General features: G+C 37.1%; 1 protein-coding gene across 23 annotated transcripts in view; it reads right to left on the reverse strand.

Annotated features, from left to right (window-relative positions):
- Positions 1–20,511, reverse strand: part of CTNNA3 (catenin alpha 3) — a 1,517,748-nt gene that overhangs the window by 283,322 nt on the left and 1,213,915 nt on the right. For 21 of the 23 annotated variants that reach the window (XM_070563754.1, XM_070563769.1, XM_070563716.1 and 18 more), the window contains one exon: positions 19,497–19,648. In XM_070563754.1, the coding sequence (XP_070419855.1) occupies positions 19,497–19,648 (152 nt within the window). Of the gene's footprint in view, positions 1–235; positions 713–19,496; positions 19,649–20,511 lie in introns of those variants that run through there. The other 2 variants (XM_070563775.1, XM_070563774.1) reach the window with 2 other exon arrangements.

Raw genomic sequence — 20,511 nt, forward strand, 5'->3', positions numbered from 1 at the left:
ACTTGATCTCAGTTTCTGTTGGGAATTTTATTTTAAACTGAAGGGCATTTTCTCTTTGCTTCAGTTCTTAAGCAAATTCAATACATTTAAATTATTTCGCTTGATCTTCCTGCCTCATCTTCTCTTACAGAGAAATGAATCTGACCTTCCCTCCAAGCTACTTGTCACTTGTTCCTTTCTTCAGTCCTTAGATGAATGTATTTCTGTTCTTAGCCAATGATTTCAAATACAGTTCTTTAGGTAATACATATCTTTTAATTGTATTCAATTAAACAATATGTTGTACTAAACCCATTGTATTACAATTGTATTTCAGTAACACAATGAGTTTGCTCGTCCTTTGGTTAGTTTGCATCCATGGTTGTGGTAAAATCAAAAGTGTACCGAATCCGGAGTCAGGAGACCTGAATTCTAACCCTGACTTTGACAGTAATGAACTATATGCACTTAGGTAACTCACTTCTCCTTGACAGGCCTCAAAGCTCTCTAAGAATTTTAAGTTCTGGGATTTTTCACTCAGCTGGGCTCTGTCATTCAGGGTCTTGTGATTCAACTTTTGCAGCAATGCCATGCTCCATTAATGACATTATGTTGACTTTCCATGTTTTTCAACCCATGGCCTCAAATGACTGCTTCCATTTGTCCTTGTGTGTTACCTCTGGCTTCCTTTCCCTTTTCTTCTCTTTCATGGTTTTCCCATCTACGGAAAAAGCTTAAAAGAAAGAGATGTATCACCGACAGTAGGTATGGGTCCATGCTAACTTCTATTTTGGGTTAAAACTAAGAGAACCTAATGCATGACATTGTAAAATTATAAAAATCAAATCAAGTTTCACAACAATAGGTATAGAATAGTCTTACTTTTGCAAAAACAAACAAACAAAAGATACCCATACATAATTAGTTATATGGGTTAGGATTTAATGTAGAAAATGATCTGAAAGATAGCAAACAAAATTGCTAAAAGCAATTAGCAGAGGAAGAAAAAGTGTGAGATGGAGGAGCAGAAGTAGTCAGGGCTTAAATTTCTCCTATAAACTGTCCTGTGTTGTTTAACTGGTTATCACAAGCATGTGTTATTTTTATAATAAAAATACTGTCATAGGCTAATACTTATTTTTATTTATATAACATCTTTTTCACAAAGTGGCTTTGTAGTTTGCCTACTATTGGGCATAAAGTTATTAACAAGATAATGAGTTGAGGTGGAGGAATGTTCATTAGTATTACACAGGCAATGCCTTGGTATAGCCAGGGGTAAATCTATTTTCAGCGGTGACCCAAGCAGGAAGTGATACTTTCTTCGAAAAGTGACTTGAGACTGCTATTCTCATTGCATCTATGGTAAGAACATTAATTATGGCAATTAAAATATAACTGAAAGGGGAAACACAGGTAGAACTAAGTCTTTTCATTAGAGAAAGTACTGAGAGCTTGGCAAAAGCCAACACTGGAGTTAACAGAATGGAATAGGGTGGCAGGATTTTGCAGAACGTATTGGAGCAAAGAAAATCTTTCCAAAGAAATCAATAGATAAGGATTACATTTAAAGACAACTCTTTCAGAAAGTACATGAAGACTAATGACTCTGCAGATATTCATAAGGACACAGGAAAAAAGAGGACTTCCAAGCAAAGATAGTATGGTCCAACAGCAAAAATGTAAGAATAGCAAAAAAATTGGACTAGAATCGAAACACATTGAGTCATTAACAACTGAAATTCTTATCAAAAGCCAACACATGATGTGCATAAGTGTGTGATTTTACGCCTACATAAAGTACAAAGAGGTCACTTTCAGAGTGTGGGTTCCATCATGGTCAGGGTGTCAGGTTTATTTTGTTGTTGTCGTTCCCCCATTATAGTGTGAGGGCATCACAGAGTGTCTTAAGGGCAGCCCAAAGGGAAAGGAGAGAACAGTTGAATCTCTCTTTCAGAGCATTATAAATTTCAAAAAATCTACTCTCTCCCTCCCTGTCCCAAATCTTCTCCTTATATGTAAGCTCTGTGGAAGTGTACTGGCCCTAACAGGCTGGCAGTTTTCTCTATCTATAAGTGGAGTAATTTAGCTCCTTTTGCCAGCTGCAGCCCTAGTCATCAGTTCCAGGAAACCCTGACACCAAGGCACTGTCTATCTAAACTTACATTACCTATTTGATCATCTAAGTCCCCAAACACAATGAACACACCTTCTTATCTTATCAGCTCTCTAAGTAACACTCTACACAATTGAAAAGCTCTGGCCTTGGCTTTTGAGACAGCACTCTCTTGATTTTCTTCACATCTTTCCTGTTACTTCCTGTCTGTCTCCTTTGCTATCTCCTCCTCCTCAATTCGAATTCTAAACATGTTTGTTCCTGTAGCATTTTTCTTCTGTAATATGTCCTCTCCAGGTGTGAGTGCATTCTGTGTTAAGGGAAATCAAATTCTTATTATACGCCAAATTTATGCTCTAAGTTCCAAAATCATATATCTAATGACCCATATTGCATATCTATAAAATAAGTAAATTTAATGTCTAATGAGCCCACTAAAATGGAATCAAACTTCCACCCCAAACTGGTTTCTTCATCTCCTAGCTCATTAAGTCACACACACATCCACACAATGGTCCCAAACAAGAAACCTAAATGCCAAATTTGTTTCCCCAATGCCTTTCAATTCACATTCCTTCCCAGCAAATCCAATCAATTTTATCTCCAACATAAATTTCAAATCACCCACCTCTTCTGCCAATTCTCTAGTCTAGCACTGTTCAATACAAATATAATGCAAGCAATCTATGTAATTTTAAATTTGCCAGTAGCCACATTAACAAAATAAATAATAATTTGTGCATGTCAAATTGATAATATTTTGGATAATTTAGTTAACATATATTATTAACATCAATTTGACATGTACAAATGTAAAAAAATATAAGTGAAATATTTTATGTTCTTTTTTTCTTACTGAGTCTTTGAATTTTGTTATGAGTTTTGCACTCACATAGCACATCTCAATTCACATGAGTCAAATTTCAGGTCTCAATAGCCACCTGTAACTACTGTATCGGACAGTGTAGCCCTAATCTACCTCAGCATCATCTACTGCCGGGAAAACTACAATAGACTCATGTCTGGGATTCTCACTTCTACCCTCGCCAACTCCCACCTCCAACAATATATTTTTCATAGAGAACTGAAAACAACATAATTTCCTGCTCCTGTGTTAAACGATAATGGGACAGGGTAGACTTTCCTATTCCTGTGATCATAATACTTAGATCAAGCAAAAGTAACTTAGCTGCTTTCTCCAGGAAATACCTGTACCCGGAAGGGAGCGCTGATGCCGCTAAACTGATAAATTACCAAGACTAACAAGCTCATCTAGATTCATTTCAAGATCCTCAATTCACTGTGTCCGCCCGTCAAAATGCACTATATCACCAAATCCCACCCGGTTCTTTCCCTTGAAAGATGCACTTTAGAATCACTCAGCACAGGTGTTATAATGTTATAAAGAGCCTTACCTAATTTCCCCACTTTGAGACACTAGTAAGACTGTCAAGGCGGTATTCTAATACGCTTAGTGCTAAGTCTAATACACTTAGTTTTGCTTGATTAATACATTTTTTGGAGGTGTTTTGGAAAGTTAACATTCAACAATAACAAGAGGGGATTGTTAAAATGTATATGGGATCTTGTTGTTCATCTGTTAAAAATACATCAATAGTTTCCAATGCTTTGGAACAAAATCAAAATGCTTAACATATCTGACGAGGCTAGAATAACCTATTTTCTGTCTAGCTCTCTAAAATCATACTGGATCACTCCCTGCCTCCGTTCACTAAGTTTGAGACACAGTGCCTCCTTCCATTTCCTTAGGTATAACTAGCATTTTCCCAATCTTCTCATCTTTGCATTTACTCTATTCTGCCTGAAACATTCATCCTTGTCTTAAAATTCTTGATTCCTCCTGATTCTTATTAACTAAGTCAATTTTGATCTCCTCAGAGAGGCTTTCACTGAATACTGTATTTTAAAGTGTTGTTATCCTTTATGCCAATTTTTTCTCCTTCAGATCATCCTACTTCCTTCCCTCATATCACTCATTATAACTGCCTTGTCTATATCTTTCTTTAATTGTTTACTTTCTGTCTCTCCTCTGGAATATAAACTCCATGAAAATAGAAATCTTATCTATCTTATCCATCTCTATATGCCTAAATGTCTAGCATATTTAATAGCACATAGTAGGTATTCAATAACAACCTATCAAAATAAATGAATAAAAAGAATTCAATGAATTTATTAAAGAACACGAAAGAGAGAGAGAGAGAAGGAAAGAAGGAAGGTGATATAAAAATGTGTGATATATGTGATATAAATATGTGATATAAGCAAGACAAATGTGATTATCCCCCCTCATACATTAAGACACTGTGTGAGAGTGGGTTAAAGGGTGGGAACCAGGACTTCACAGCTACTGCATAATGTAGCTGAGACCAGGATCAAGATCTTCTGATTTCCAATCCAGTGCTCATCACAGCATAAGACACTTTCAAGCTTCTCTGATTGATGTGGTTCTTTTGAAGCTAACGTGTAAAGCTTCAGATTTGATAATGTACTGAGGCATCTGAAGGAGAAAATGATTCTCTGTGCATTAATTGGTGAGTTCATATCCTTTTGCATTTACATCTCCCACTTGCATTTTGATTAGCAATTTCTTCCGTCAATTTAACACCAAAATCCTCTGTAATCAGTGGCATGTTCTATTCTGGAACAGACTCAATGAGTCCCTGAAGCTAGAGAGACAGCACTTCAATCCCTTCCCCTTGGCTGCTCTAGTGGTGAACACGCCTGACTGTCAGTCTGATTTCCTAAATCTCCTCAGAGATGGTTAGGCAGTTAGAAAAACTGTTCGCATATGCTTGGCTTCAGCTCATTGCAAATACAAAAATGCTGATTGGGTCCAAACACAAGCCTCATTTATTTTCCATTATTATTATTATCATCATTATTAATATTATTATCTTTATCACTCTTCCAAAGTCCCTTTTGGAGAGGTTTTGTTTCCTAAGGAAGAGCAATTCCTGAAAATTACCCTGGATCGATATATTTAGTGAGGCATAAACAGTAAATTAGCATTTGATTGAAATTCCTATCCTCCTTTAATAGTAAATATATTGTAAGGGATTGTTTGTTGTCTAGCTAGTCACTAACTTCTCCTTTCTTTCCTGCTTAAAGAACCTCAGTTTTCAAATATTAATAATAGAATAGCGATGTTCCGTCTCACCCACCACAATCATTCAAGAATGATTGAGGTGAATGATTGTGGGAGAGATGGAACATTACTCCCCCTCGTAAATCCTATGAAATAAATCTTGAATACTCTGTGCCAAGCTTAGTAATTCTATTCCTCTTACCATTTGGCAAGGTCATGTCTCTTTGACATGGCATGAAAGAATATTAAGAATCTGGATTCCTCTTATTTTTCCAGTCTTTTTCCGCCTGTACAATGGGGTCCAGGTAGCCTGGCCTAATTGCAGTTCTCTAAATATGCCTTTACTTATGTATCCTTGCAAATGTCCTAAACCACAATTTCAGCTACACAACTCCTACTCATTCATCACAGCCCAACTCAAATGTCACCAAGTGGTTACAGATTTGCATAATTTTCTCCATGGTAGAATTAAAAACTCTGTATTTCCAAAGATGATTCTATATGCTTACATTATAGCATTTATCACAATAAATCCTCATCATTTGCTTACTTTTTACTCCATGAGAATGCCAAGAGATCAAGGATCATGCTCCACTCATGTTTGTGTTCTTAAAACCTAGCCAATGCTTAAAAGATAGGCAGTACTCAAATATTTTTCAAGTGGTTGACTGAGGAGACTGTTAAACAGATAGAAAATTATTCCTTAAGGAATTCCTTCATATGATGCCATCGTCATTCCGTACTATTCAGGTTCTTGATAATTTCATATTCTACAAACACTTCTCAAAACTTTTATTCTACTTTGTACTTCCTAGATACTATTATTTCAAAGGAATTTTTTAGAGGAAGGTATCAAAAAGATTGTATATAGCTTAACGTATTAAATAGGCAATGGAAACATTTATAGAAGACTTTAAAATGTGGCCATTTAAAATTCTATTAACTAGAAGATTTGATTAATCAGAACTCCCACAACTTTGTTATTAAACAAATGATTACCTGCAATGGTTTAAGAGTATTTCCATTGTTTTATTTTACTACTTAATAAGCAGAAGTCTGTTTAAACTAACTTATGGTCACAAAGTTAATCAGTAAAAAATTATTATTAATAATGATGACGATGACAATGATAATAGAGTATTATAATCAGCGGGGCACTCTGTACTTTCAAATGTGAACACAACACAACATTATTTCCATCCCACATGCTCCTTTGACCTTTACATTCCTTCCATTGAAAGGTGGGGTTCAGGGGTTCACGTCCCTCCTCTTAAATCAAGGAAGCTCTTCATTTCTTTGCACCCAATAGATTATGGCAGAAGTGACCATGCATGATTTTGGAGATTAGGTTAGATGAGGAAATATCATGTGTGCTTCAGCAACTCTTCTTCTTGGATTCCTGAAGTGCTGTGCAAAAAGCCCAACTATCCAGAGACTGTCACACAGTGAGAAATCCAAGCCTATGAGAGGCAAATGTAGTTTTCCTTAGTCTTCTGGTCCTCAGTTCAGACATCAGAAACATGCATGAACAAGCCTATGCCTTTTCTGAATTCCTGACCCATAGTATCTTTAGTATAATTGGCTGTTGCTTTATGCCATTAAGTTTAGGGTAATTTGTTGCATAGTAATAATAACTGGAACAAAGAGTGTGACAAGGAATAATTAGGTGTTCACCAATCTCATTTCTTTTTGAACATGAAGGAAGAAGACATTTGCCAGCTCCTTTGCAGCTCATTTTGGTCTCATTTGACTGAGTTTTGACCAATGGGATGAAGAGGGGAGTATGCCACATTGAAGTCTGGTCATCAAACTTCCTGTTCAGTCATCTACTGTTTCTTTCCTTTCTGCGGTGACGGTGGAGGCCACATTATACAGATGGCAATATCCAAAGATTGGAGGGTCCTGAATCACTGAGTCATTACCTGGTAGAGATCTGTCCAGGAAAACTAGTTTGTATCAGACAAAAGTATAAATGATAAATAAACCATCACTGAGACAAGCTACTGTGATTCTGAGTTTGTGTTACAGCAGCTAACATTTGTTACTCTGACTAATACATGTAACTAATTAATTGTATTTGTATCGCTACATTGTAATACTAACACAAATTCATTGAGTACTTGTAATTTACTAAAATCTTTGCTTGATGCTGTGTTATCCCATTTAAACTCAGATCAACCGTATTACTACACAGGTATGTTTGTTTTTCCTATTTACAAATGCAAATCCCAAGTTGAAAGAGGGCCTGACTTACTCAGGGTCACAACGATATTCCAAAGAAGGGGAATTTCCTTGAAGATGGAGCACTGTGAGGCAAATCTAAAATAAGCTTGTGTTCCAAGAGTTAAATAAGCAAAACACATTGGAAGGGGCTAGCCATCTACGTATGTACTGTAGATAACAATTTTTGTTAAACAGGTACTCTGAATCTATTCCTAAACCACTAATTTTAGCGGTAATAGAAGATATGCAAAAATCCTTGGTTTTATTTTTTAGCAAACAGACCACTATGGACTGGTTAAAATGTATTTTACAGCCATTTTTAAGGGTTAGAAATAATTTTTGTTACGGTATCTTTCTATATTTTATGACTTTAATTAAATTTCTGATTTCTGTTCCAAACACTGCAATATAAGACAATATAAAACACAGTTTAATCATTAAATTTGTGGATAATTTTGTGATTTTTCAGAGCCTATAACACCAAGGGACTAATAATGGAGGATAATGTGCATAAAATACACTTCAGCAAGTTCCACAAACTCCATCTTTTCTTTCTTTCTTCCACAACCCAACAGCTAATACATACAATCAAGAAGTCTCATCAGGGCTGTTCTACAATTGTCACTGTAACCATGGGCCCATTTAGAGCCAGTCTGAACAGACCTCATCTCTCATCAACAAAGTGATTAAGGACTGTCTTTCAGAAAAATCACAGTCATGTATCCAGAGCATGCACAAAAGAAGGAATTGTGAACTGAAATAACCTTGGAACCAAAGATCCTCTTTCCCAGGGAACCCAAGGACTGGGATACAACCGGAACTTGAAAATCGGACTCTTATCAGAAGCGAGGGACCCCTTATTCAAGAAGATCCAGTGTTAAAATTCCTTCTCCACCTCATGCAAAAATAAATCATAAATGTTTAGAATCCCATCATCAATGTTTAGAACCTCATCATAAATGTTTAGAACCTCATCATAAATGTTTAGAGCCTCATCATAAATGGTTCAAGCCTCATCATCAATGTTTAGAACCTCATCATAAATGTTTAGGACCCTGTCGTAAATGTTTAGAACCTTACCATAAATGCCTGAAGCCCGCCAGTCAAAACCTGCCCCACCAGCGTTTCTGCGTGCCAGCCTGTTCTCCCTAACCTCTTAAATTTTGTCCCAAGTCCTGAATCAGGGAGACAGATCTGAGGGCACAGGCCCACTCCCTCCCTGCAGATCAATCTCACAGAATAAAAGCTGAGCTCTTTTCCCAAAGGCTGATGTCATAATTAATTGGCATTTTTATATGCACTGGGCAGAGAACCCCAGTTTCGTGCAGTAACATTTTCGTCTTTGAAGAGGAATCTTGTCACCTGCACAAGGTAAAACAAAGGGCTTTTTAAAACAACTGCATATAATCCTACCCTACAGGAGCTTGTACTGAGACAAATGGTATTGATAGAGACATGTATGTGCATTGGGAACCACATTAGTGGTTACAAAGTACAGTGCATCATAAAAATCCTTGGTACTCCCACAACTTCTTAAACCAAAGATCAAGCGAATTGTAATTCTTCCTGAAAGTATTTATCAAGGTAGTTTCTCATTGTCCATCAGTTTTTGTAATATAAATATAACAAAGTAACATTTTTTCTTGCTCTTGATTCTGTGAGGCCCAGTGATTATGTTTCAAACAAATGTCAAATTTGGCAACCGAATCAATCAGTTTATTTAATTGCAAAAAAGCCTAATATCTGATTTTATTTTAAAGGTCTAAAAATCCCTTCTTTCCTGTCTTCTACTTTCTCATATGGGGAGATAGAAAATAGATAAATAAACAAAGTATATAATGTGTATTTGTCATAATAAACACTATGTAAACATAAATTTGAGTAGGACCAAGTGGAAGATGCTATTTTTATATGTGGTTCTATATAGAATGTATGAAGGATGTTATATAAAGTAACGATAGATCAGACCTGAAGAAGTCTGCTGTGCCAAATCTTGGAGAAAGAATATAATTAAAGAGGGTAGTAACCGGAAAGATGCCAGCAGTATCGGCCTGTCTGATGAATAGGAGGAACAGCCAGGAGGACTGTGTGTCTGAATCTGAAGGAGCAGGAAACAAAGTTGCAGGGTAAGTGTTCTTCAACAAAATGCCCACTAAGTGATTTGTGGGATTTATGTGTTTATAACTGGCCCGTGAACAAAGGTATGTCAGTGAAGTAGAAGGACTCCTGTCGGGAAAAACATTGGGCTGTTTCCTTCTCCTGAGGTAAAGGAAAATGTCCTGAACCGGGTGCCCAAAGACCTGGAACCTCATTGTGCTACTTCCCTCATCAGTGCGTGACCTCAGGAGTCTCACTTCACTTCTGGACTCTTGCTATCAAACTCAAGAACATTTCTCCCTTTGAAGCTCCATCATTTACTTTACAGGTACTGGAAATATAAAATTCTCCATATCTCTCCTTCCAGTAGTTATTCCAAAGACTGTTTTCTGAAAGTCGTCACTTCGTAGATTGTATTTTTCAGATTCTTTTCTCTAGAAGGCTTATTCAACTCTCCAAAAGTTAATTTTGAAATGTGGGTGAACAGCTTATTTGAGGGAAGTGATCAGCACACTATAAGGGTTTTTAGGATAAAAACAAAGCATAGAATAATAAAAACTTATGATTAGGTTTAGTACTTAACATAAGTTTACTTCTTTAACTACTGATACAGGGGCCGGCCCCGTGGTGCAGTGGTTAAGTGCACGCTTTCTGCTCCTCGCTGGCCTGGGGTTCACCGGCCCGGATCCCGGGTGTGGACATGGCCCCGCTTGGCAAAAGCCATGCTGTGGTAGGCGTTCTACATAGAAAGTATAGGAAAATGGGCATGGATGTTAGCTCAGGGCCAGTCTTCCTTAGCAAAAAGAGGAGGATTGGCAGTAGTTAGCTCAGGGCTAATCTTTCTCAAAAAAAAAATTACTAATACAAGGTTATTTATAATTAATATAAATCACTTAATAATGAATTTATCAGAAACAAACAGCCACAAATTTCTTAAGATTCCACAACTAAAAATCTTCTCCATATTTCTCTTCTATTCACAATACTAGCCATTTTCCCTGGAGGTGTTTTCAAAGAGAGATGCTTGGCTCCTTATACTCAGCTACTTTGAGTCAAAGGCTCCGAGCAGCCCTTGTGTAGAGTTCTCTGTATGCATCAAAGCCCTTTTGGACCCTGGACTCTCCTGCCAGTCCAGTGGCTTTGACCCTGCGGTGAAAGAGCGCTTCCCAGAGCGACATCAAGCTGCATATCTTTCTCCCAGCACGAGCACCGGAGATCACTGACTAGTGCTGCTTTATAGCTTAACCAACATGATTCTCAATGAACGCTCTTTCTCACTCTAGTCACCTCTGTTCCCTCAGTCAAAAGCCTCTTCAAATGGTGTGCTCATGAGGAAGGCCATGAACCGCTGAGAGGATAAAATTTCAGCTCTGGCTGACCAGTGCTAGCAGGTGTTTCTTTTTTTCCCTGCCTTAAACTCTTTGTTTTCAGAGAAAACAGCAAGAGCCTCACTACAGAATTCTTCCCACTGATGTTTGATTTAAATTTGCATATAAAGCGAAGGTTACTTTGCTACATGCCTTTTATTAAGTTCTCTTAGAAGTTTCCTCGGTAGCTGGCTTCTTTGCAAACTGGTTCTGACACTATAAAGGAGTCATATCACTTCCAGAAAGGACAGTGTTTTACCTGGGATTCCCTGCCAAGACTCCCGTGAGAGTGAAGAGAAGAGTGACTAAGATGAATTCAGGAAATCTGCTCAACACTAAAAAATGAAAAGGTGTAAAGTCTTTGAATGTTCAATAAATGTGGAATGGCGCCTGTCCAGATTCCCCACAGTCAACAAAGGGTCTGCAAGGCATGAAGAGAGGAAGCTAACATTTGATAGCAGTTAGGCCTGTGGAGAGAAAGTGTTTCCTGGGGTAGGAAAAACTGGCTTGATAAGGAACTGTGGTCATTAGTGCCTGAGCACTGTGGAATGTCGCCCAGCGGGTGGAGCGGATGCACCCCAGGGCCTCAAGCAGTACAATCAGGGCCCAGAAACTAGAGTGAACATAGCAATTTATCATCCAAACTGGACACTTTTGAGAGTGCAAAGGGGTATAATCCGAGTTTGTCTTAAAGTAACCAAAGTGTGTACTCACCCTAATTTACTGCACATTAAATTCACTTGGCAAATATTATTTTATTAGTAATCAAATAATACTTATTAGTAATCAAATAATCTTTGCATAAATTGCTACTACTATAACAGAAAGAAAAGAAAAAGTGAAATGGTTGAATAAAGTTGATGACTTTCAACATCTTGTAAAACTCAAAAATTTAATTTAAAACAATGATAATCAAAAGCAAGCCTAAAATTTAATTTTACCTGATGAATGAATGATGCAAAATACCAGAAGGAATGTAAAAACCTCCCCACAGCCTTAGGAGAAGGGTGAATCCTAGTCACTAAAGAACTCTGTCTGCCAAGTAGCAGGGCACGAATATAAAATTTGCAAAGAAAGAAGCACAGGTATACTGACCTAGAAAAGAAAGGGTAATGAAATTAGAGGATCTGGAGAATGCAGGGTGGAAAGTAGGATGGAGAAAGGAGCCTGGAACCCTTGACTGGGAATAGGAAGGACTAGCAGAAGTTACTCCACGTGGTCACATGACTTCAGGAACTTTGAAGGAAAGAGATTCTAATATTCAAATATTTGGCATGATTGGATTTTTAAGAGAAAACTAGTAAAGGGGTGATTGGAGCCTGGGAAAAACAAATCAAGATTTTGGCAAAGGGCCAAAACAGACTATCTAAGACTAGGGTTAGTAAACTTTTTCTGTAATAGCCATAGTCAATGTTTTAGGCTTTGTGAGTCATATGGTGTCTGTTGCCATTACTCAGCCTTGCCATCATAGCACAGAGCCATAGATATATATGGGTGTCACTGTATTTCAAAATTCAAATTTCACATAATTTTTACATGTCAGAAAATAATATTCATCTGTCCTAAATTTTTTCAACCGTCTGAAAATATTAAACCCATTCTTACCCCACAGGCCGTACAAAACAGATGGTGGACCAAATTTGGCCATAAGTTTGCCAACCCCTGATCTAAGATAACATATAATGATTCACAAACATGAGAAATAAAAATCAACAAAAGAGGACCCATACAATAGAGATATTCGGCAAGCAGTCTGTTATAAAGTTGAAAGGAATTGATTTTATAATATTCTAAGTATCAGCATTTTCAATAATCCACTCAGGTCTTTCTAATTAGTCCTCATTAATATAGTTTGGCAGGAACTTATCTAATTAACATTACCTGTTTTCTAAGGTGTTGACTATGGGTGAAATATTATTTATTTTTTAAATCAATTTTCCAATGTAATTTATATGCTTTTTTTTGGTGAAGAAGATTGTCCCTGAGGTAACATCTGTGCCAATCTTCCTCCAGTTTGCATGTGGGACACCGCCACAGCATGGCTTGATGAGTGTGTGCAGGTCTGCACCTGGGATCCAAAGCTGCAAACCCTGGGCCACCAAAGTGGAGTGCACGAACTCAACCACTACACCACTGGGTCAGCCCCAAATCACATGCAATTTTAAATGTACAGTTTGATGAATTTTGACAAATGTGTATATCCACGTAGCCACCTTGGATTATTAATTTTCACAAAAGAGTCTGCTGGGAATTTGTGTGGGATAGTACTAAGTCTATAAATCAATTTGGGAATAATTGACACCTTAACAATATTGAGTGTCCCCGTCACGGAATATGATAAATCTCTCCAAATATTTGTTCTTTTAATTTTTCTTAATAATAGTTTGCAATTTTCAGAATACAAACTTTTAAAGTGTTTCTTAAACTTACCACTGTTTGTTTTATTTTTGATGCTGTGATATATTGTACTTTTAAAAGATATATTTTCTAATTGTTAGTTGCTACTATATAGAAATATATAGTTTTAAGTTTCATTGTATATCTTTATTGTACTTTTCATATTTCATTAATTTTTCCTTTATCTTCATTTTTTCCCTTCCTTCCATTATATTTTTGTATATTGACCTTGTTTTTGTAGACTGACTTTGTATTCTGTGATCTTGATAAATTCATTTATCATTTCTGGGGCCAGCCCAGTGGCATAGTGGTTAAGTTCATGCACTCCACTTCAGTGGCCCAGGGTTCGCAGGTTTGGATCCCAGGCACAGACCTACACACCACTCATCAAGCCATACTGAGGTGGCATCCCACGTACAAAATAGAGGAAGATTGGCACAGATGTGAGCTCAGTGACAGTCTCCCTCATCAAAAAAAAAAAAAAAAAAAAGCCGTCATTTATCATTTCTACTAAGGTGGGGTTTTTTGTTGTAAATTTTTTTTAGCAATTTCAATGGAGTTGATCATATAATTTGCAAATACAGTTTTACTTTTTCCTTTGTAGTCTGTATAATTTTTATTTTGTTTCTTGATTTACTCTCTTGGCTAGGACATCCACAACATTTCATTGCATTGGAACAGGGACATTCTCAATTTGTTCCTAATCTGAGGGAACAATGTTTTGTCCTTCGTTTTTAGTGCAATGATGGCTGAAAGTAGTAATTCAATAGTATGCTTTCATTGCCCCCTACAGTGAAGAAACTAACAACATCATGTAAAGTAAGAATGGAAGTGGTAACATGTCAAACTGAGGCTGGGATGCATGTCTTTTGATTTTACACAATATTCTTCTCACCATTTCTTTATTTCTGAACATAATTCCACAGAATTCCAATGTACGAGATAACATTCTACACTACTTAGTGACTGACTGCCACCATCAGGGCCTTTCTCTCCCCTAGTTTGAGTGTGAGACTTTGGAGACAAACAGCACCTCAGCATAAAGCAAAAGGAATTTTTGAGGTCACAAGGAAAAGAAGTTATAGAAGACAATTAAAGAAGTTCAGAAAAATTATGGCAGCGCAAGCAATCTAAATCAATAAAATTATATATAATTCCAGTGGAAGCCATAAATCTATCCATTCCTGTAGGTACAGTAGAATCAGACACAAAAGATTTTTCTGGCTATATAAGCTGACGTTGTATATTGAACTATGTTATAATTCTAGAAGCTATGTAAATGATTGATGCAAAAATAGCTCATGTAAACTGAGCCATGTAAATGCTTTTTTTATTTCATTTACCTTTGTTTCTTCAAAAATTAACTTCCATCAAGTGAGATATCTAAAATATGTTCCCATTCCTCAATCTATAAAGTTAGAAAACTAACACAGAAAATCTACACTTAGTGATGGTCTTGAAAATCTTCACATTTGGTCTTGGAAAGTATTTCCGTATTTTCTATGTGCTTGTTTTTTCGTCTTTTCTGAGGAAGATTTGCCCTGAGCTAACATCCATTGCCAATCTTTCTCTTTTTCTTTTTATGTGAGCCCCTGACACAGCACAGCTGCTGATAGACAAATGGTGTAGGTCTGTGCCTGAGAACCGGACCTGAAGTGGAACGTGCCAAACTTAACCACTGGGCCACCAGGGCTGGCCCTCTGTGTGCTTTTGATAAGTCAAATATGAAAATTCACAAATAAAATATGTGAAGTCTACATTCTGAGTACCTGTTCCAGCATGAATTTTTGCTGAATCTTTTCCTCTTTTTGAAAGTAAGTATTTCACTGCTGGCCACCCGTATTACTCACTTACAACTCAATAATGTTGTCCTTTTAAAATTTCTGTTTAAGCACCTTTTGCCAAAAAGATGAAACATCGAGAGCCCTCCTTGCATGTCTCAAGAGGTTAATAAAAACAACACGTTGAATTACAATGCTAGCTTAAATTAATATGGGTCCAAAAGCACAATTTGCATTAAATAGTCTTTAATTCAGATATCCAAGGTCAGTATAAACCTTATCTTGAGAAAAAACATAATTCTTTGTTTAGAACTTCACCCTTCAAGTTCCTCTTGGGGCTTTGGCTTCATGTTGCTCCACAAGCATATTTCTATAGCTTCTACAGCTGTCATTCTTCAAAATATACAAAAAGAACAAGAGCTTCACTAGTGCTCTTACTACTCACAGAGGCAACAGCATTAGTAGCTATCTTCTTGTCAGAGGCTATTTACCAAGCACTTCATTTCTATTAGCTCTTTTCTTCAGCATCATAATCTTTTGAAGTAGGTTAAATACAAAGTTTATCTTACAAAGGAGGACACTGAGGTTTGGTTATATTTGTTACTTGCTTTAGTCTTAACCGTTGTATTATATGGACTCAATAATTGTAAAAGTTACACATAGATATTAGATAGGTAAAAAATATTTAATACTCCTTACTCTCTGACGTTTGTAAGTATGAGATTCTACAACCTTATTTGTCCACACACAAAATTCGGTGGAGATAGTAAGATGAAATGTCACAACATTTATCTTAAAACTTTTAAGAATAATATGAACAATTGCTAACATAATTATGCATCAAAATAAATATGAAAGGCAGCTATAATCCTATTTTTATAAAACCATTTACACAATTTCAGGCTCTGATCTTAAATTAGTATGTTACTGTCTCAAGGGCACTGAAAAGCGCTCATGAAAATTCACATATAGGATTGGATTCTCTAACGCTCACAAACGTTCTCCAGAGCATAGCCTAGCCCTCCCTGAACTCGCATAATTATAAATGCATTGCCTTAATGCGGAAGCTTCTTACATACTTTGAAGAAAGCATCAAACGCTTTGCAGTTCTAAGGTCAGGATATTGATCAGCATTAAATTTGACCTTATAAAGAGAAGATTATACCAGATCAATTTTATTATCTTCTATGATAAAGGGACAGTCCTCAAAGAAAAAAATGACAGATTTTCATTAACTGCGCCTGAGTTAGACTTTTCATCCTATGATCCAATTAGCAATTAAGAACAGAGGTTCGTGGATCGTCCTCCAAGGAATCCCTCTGGCAGCTCGGCAACGGTTCCCCTGGAGGTTGCCGGGGCCTAGCGGGCAGGTACTGAGACGCTGGGTGTCCGGACTGTCCTTCACGGTTTCAAGTACAGCAGCTCTGCTTTCATTTATTTTATTTTTTTGGACATAGAGTGTGTTTGAAGAAAGCATACCTATACTTCAAAATTCAAAAAACATTCTTTCAAACCATACACTTACCAAAATGTTCTCAGTTGGATGGGACATCGGATTCTAAGGACTCTTAACACTAATGCCCTTGAGGCCCAGTGGTCAAGTTCATGTGCTCTGTTTTGGCGGCCCCGGGTTTCACCAGTTCGAGTCCTGGGAGTGGACATGGCACTGCTCATCGGGTCATGCTGAGGCAGCATCCCATATGCCACAACTAGAAGGACCCACAACTAAAAATGCACAACTATGTACCGGGGGGCTTTGGGAGAAAAAGGAAAAAAAATAAAATCTTTCAAAAAAAAAAAAAATCCCACTAATGCCCTTAACTGGAGCTATATCTAGCAGAGATTAAAGTTAGGTGAAGGGCCAATATAATTTTATATTTTTATTAGTAATCTGGATGAAAGAACTAAGATTATAATCTCATGTTTCTAATTTACGCTAATTTAGGTATGGTCACTACCAAATTTTAAAGCAACTTGATACGTTCTATGAAGAATCATTTAGAAACACAGTGAGGTTTAATAGGATCAGGATTTAGGACCAAGAGCAAACACAGCAAATCAAAATGGAGAAGGAATATACAGGTAACAACAGGGTAAAACAATAAAAATAAAAGGAAGCCATTTTCTATCCACAAATTATGGTGTTTAAGAGGGGAAAAAATAGGCTAAGAGCAGTTGGCTGTATTAATAGCCATAACACAAGAGCAGGTCTTTCACTTTTTTGACATTGGACAGGCCCTAATTAGTGCCTAATTTTGATTGTCTCATTGAGAGGTTTGTTGAAAAGTTAAATATGGACTAACAAAGAACACAAAATATTAAATTATTCCTATGAGGAAAAATTAAAATGAATTGAAGTATTCACCATGAAAAAGAGATGAATATAGGGAAAAATTACTGCCCTCTAAGGCTCTGAATAATTACAATAAATTGTTCTCCTACCCTACAGTGAACTCCTAGATATGAGGAATATATGGAAATAATGGCAAGATAATTAGATTTGCTATAAGTAAGCCATTTGATACTAAGGAAATTTTTAAATACTGAAGCATTCCAACGGGAAAGATTATAAGACTTTTTTCATCCCTAGACAGCTTTTGCAGGAAAAAAACACACTCCCTATCGTGGTTCACCTATGCTGTCTCACTGGTTTGTGTTCTCAAATATCGACGCAGGGATTCTGGGAATGCAGGGGTTGCACTCTGGTAAGACTGTTTCCTGAGGTTCACGTGTCTTCTTCACACTTTCAGTGTTTCTTTCCTGGTTGTACCTATCCTCTCGGCTTTGGGTTATTACCAGTCTGCTAGTCCACACATCCACACGAGTAAGACATAAAAGCCTTTGTTAGAAGAAGAAATGTTTGATAAAGGTACTTTGCAGTTCAGATATAGTACTGGTATGGTGCCACAGTTCCCAGTCACATATGAACAAATACTTCCAGGCCGCTTGTAAGTAGATACCCTGAGGTTTCTCTCTTATATGTATAACTGGCTTGCTTTCAGGTTTTCCCAAGCTCTGAAGTGCTAGGTCCTATATCTTGACTCCTCTAGTCTTTCTCTTACAATTTCTTCCATAGGCATTCATCTGCCCTGCCAGGCTCCTTGACTTTTGTTGGCCTTTTTCCTTACAAGGTCCCCAGATGGCTCCACTTTTATGGACTGCTCAGTGTACCCTAACTATGGCAATCAGGCCTGTCCCTGTCAGACACTGTTGATGCTCCACCCATATATCTTCAGCACTTCTAGTCCCATCTTTATGGTTTTACTGACAGCTAAATCCAGAGGCTGTCAAACTGAACTCTAGTCTTACTTAACAACTTCACTCCCTAGTCCTACTGAATCTTCCTGCTGCAAGCACTGGCTGCTCTGCCCGAGGGATGCTTTTTTTGGTCACTTTGGTCACGAGAGCTTGATTGGCTCAGGCAGGAGGCTCTGGTTAACACCTCTGAGGAGAGGTAGCCTTTAAGAAGGATGAATGGGTGGATAGATTGGATTTTGTTTGCCTCAGGTAAGATAACTCTGAAGCGTGATCTATAGTACCCCCCCAGTGCTCCCCAGTGGGGTCAAGTCCCAGTTGCCTGCAACGACGCCTAATTACACCTTATTGGTTTCCTTCCCCTCCCTGCCTCACATTTTTTTGTCTCACTTTCTCCTAAATAGACTAATAATAACACAAATTCTTACCTCAGGGTCTGTCTCCAGGTGAACTCATCTTAAGATAAGGTATCTCCATATCTTTACATATGCATTTTCCAAAGAACGCCCATTGTTTTTTAAATAACTTAAAAAAAAAATACTCCACATCAACATTTGAGTAAAAACAAATAATCCTGGTCTGTATATGGGGTGTGCCCACAACAAACAGCTCACTCACACCCTTGGGAAGATGACATATATTCCCCTCAACAGACAACTCCCAGACTGGGGCAGTTTAAGTGTTTGTTGTTCCTGGCAGCTCCAAGTGAGATTTCTTTTAGAACACGCTGTGATTCTAGGATCTAGCGTGAGAAGAGTGTGGCTATAGAGACACCTCATTTTAAACACATTTCCTACCAGTTTCGGTACAATGATGAGAACGATCCTTTCCTTTCTGTTCAAGGAAAGAAAGCAAATTAGTTCATGTATTTTTTTCACTCCTGATTGTTCTATGTGATACCTCAACGAATCCTGCACACGACAAATTCTATCATTTCTGCACACATGGCAGTTAAATGTGCTCATTTGCGTAAGCTACAACCAAATACATAAGGCAAAGTGTTGTCTGTAACAATAGATTTGACTTTGGGGATACATATGAATTTCCAAAGTTCTAGTGGATTTCAGCATTGACATTATGGCATAGAAATAAAACATTTCTTGCAATCATTCCAGGCATTCCAGATGGTAAAGAGGGTTGCAATAATTCAATGGAAGGTAAAGCAAACCTACCCGAATCATCATGACTGAACATCTAATATCATGAATTGTATCATAGATCTTCTTTGAGGTGTCCACAAACTGATTATCATCAAACACATCCAAAGAGTTTTTACTTAAGGCTTCCAAGGCGACATTCACTTGCGTCACAAACTCAGGAATCGCTGTTAAAATGAATAAGAAAGAGAAGATTATCCTATTTGTATTTTCAGATTTCTGGAGTTTCCAGGAAATGGAGAATCATACTTTTAAACAAATATTTGATTAATAGAATTTTAATTATTTCTTCGGATCTCTGAAAAGTAAAAGGAGTCAAAACAATAGAAATGTTTGAGAAGATTAGCTTTCTCCTTTATGTCATTTTTATTTCTACTAAGCCTGGGATCATATAATCATTTCTCATCCTATCCAATATAAGCCCCAAGAAATTCAGAAAATAATTGGTGTGAATAATAGTTGAACTTGTGAACATAAAGATATTTAAAGAAAGAAAGCATTTGAGTTTCCAAATACAATAAAATTCATTTAAAGGCAGTAATTCTAACTCATAGAAATAATAAAAATACTGTAAACTTTCTTTTGGTAAGATATTTTCCCTGTCATCAAAAAGATCAATGCAGGGGCTGGCCCCGTGGCTGAGCAGTTAAGTTCTCACGTTCCGCTGCAGGCGGCCCAGTGTTTCGTTGGTTCGAATCCTGGGCGCGGACATGGCACTGCTCATTAAACCACACTGAGGCAGCATCTCACATGCCACAACTAGAAGGACCCACAACGAAGAATATCCAACTACGTGCCAGGGGGCTTTGGGGAGAAAAAGGAAAAAATAAAATCTTAAAAAAAAAAAAGATCAATGCAAAGAAATAGGCAATCTCATATGCAAAATATTTCTTAAAAAATACAACATTGAATGAGTGTAGGGATGCATCTATTAGTAAGGACTAATATCCATAGATTTTCCTTTTTTAAATTAAGATTTCAAAATAGTCTCAGTCAAAAAGATTTCTCCAAGTTTACTTTTAAGATTAAT

Source organism: Equus przewalskii, chromosome 1 (assembly GCF_037783145.1).
Source record: "Equus przewalskii isolate Varuska chromosome 1, EquPr2, whole genome shotgun sequence".
NCBI classification, from domain to species: Eukaryota; Metazoa; Chordata; class Mammalia; order Perissodactyla; family Equidae; genus Equus; species Equus przewalskii.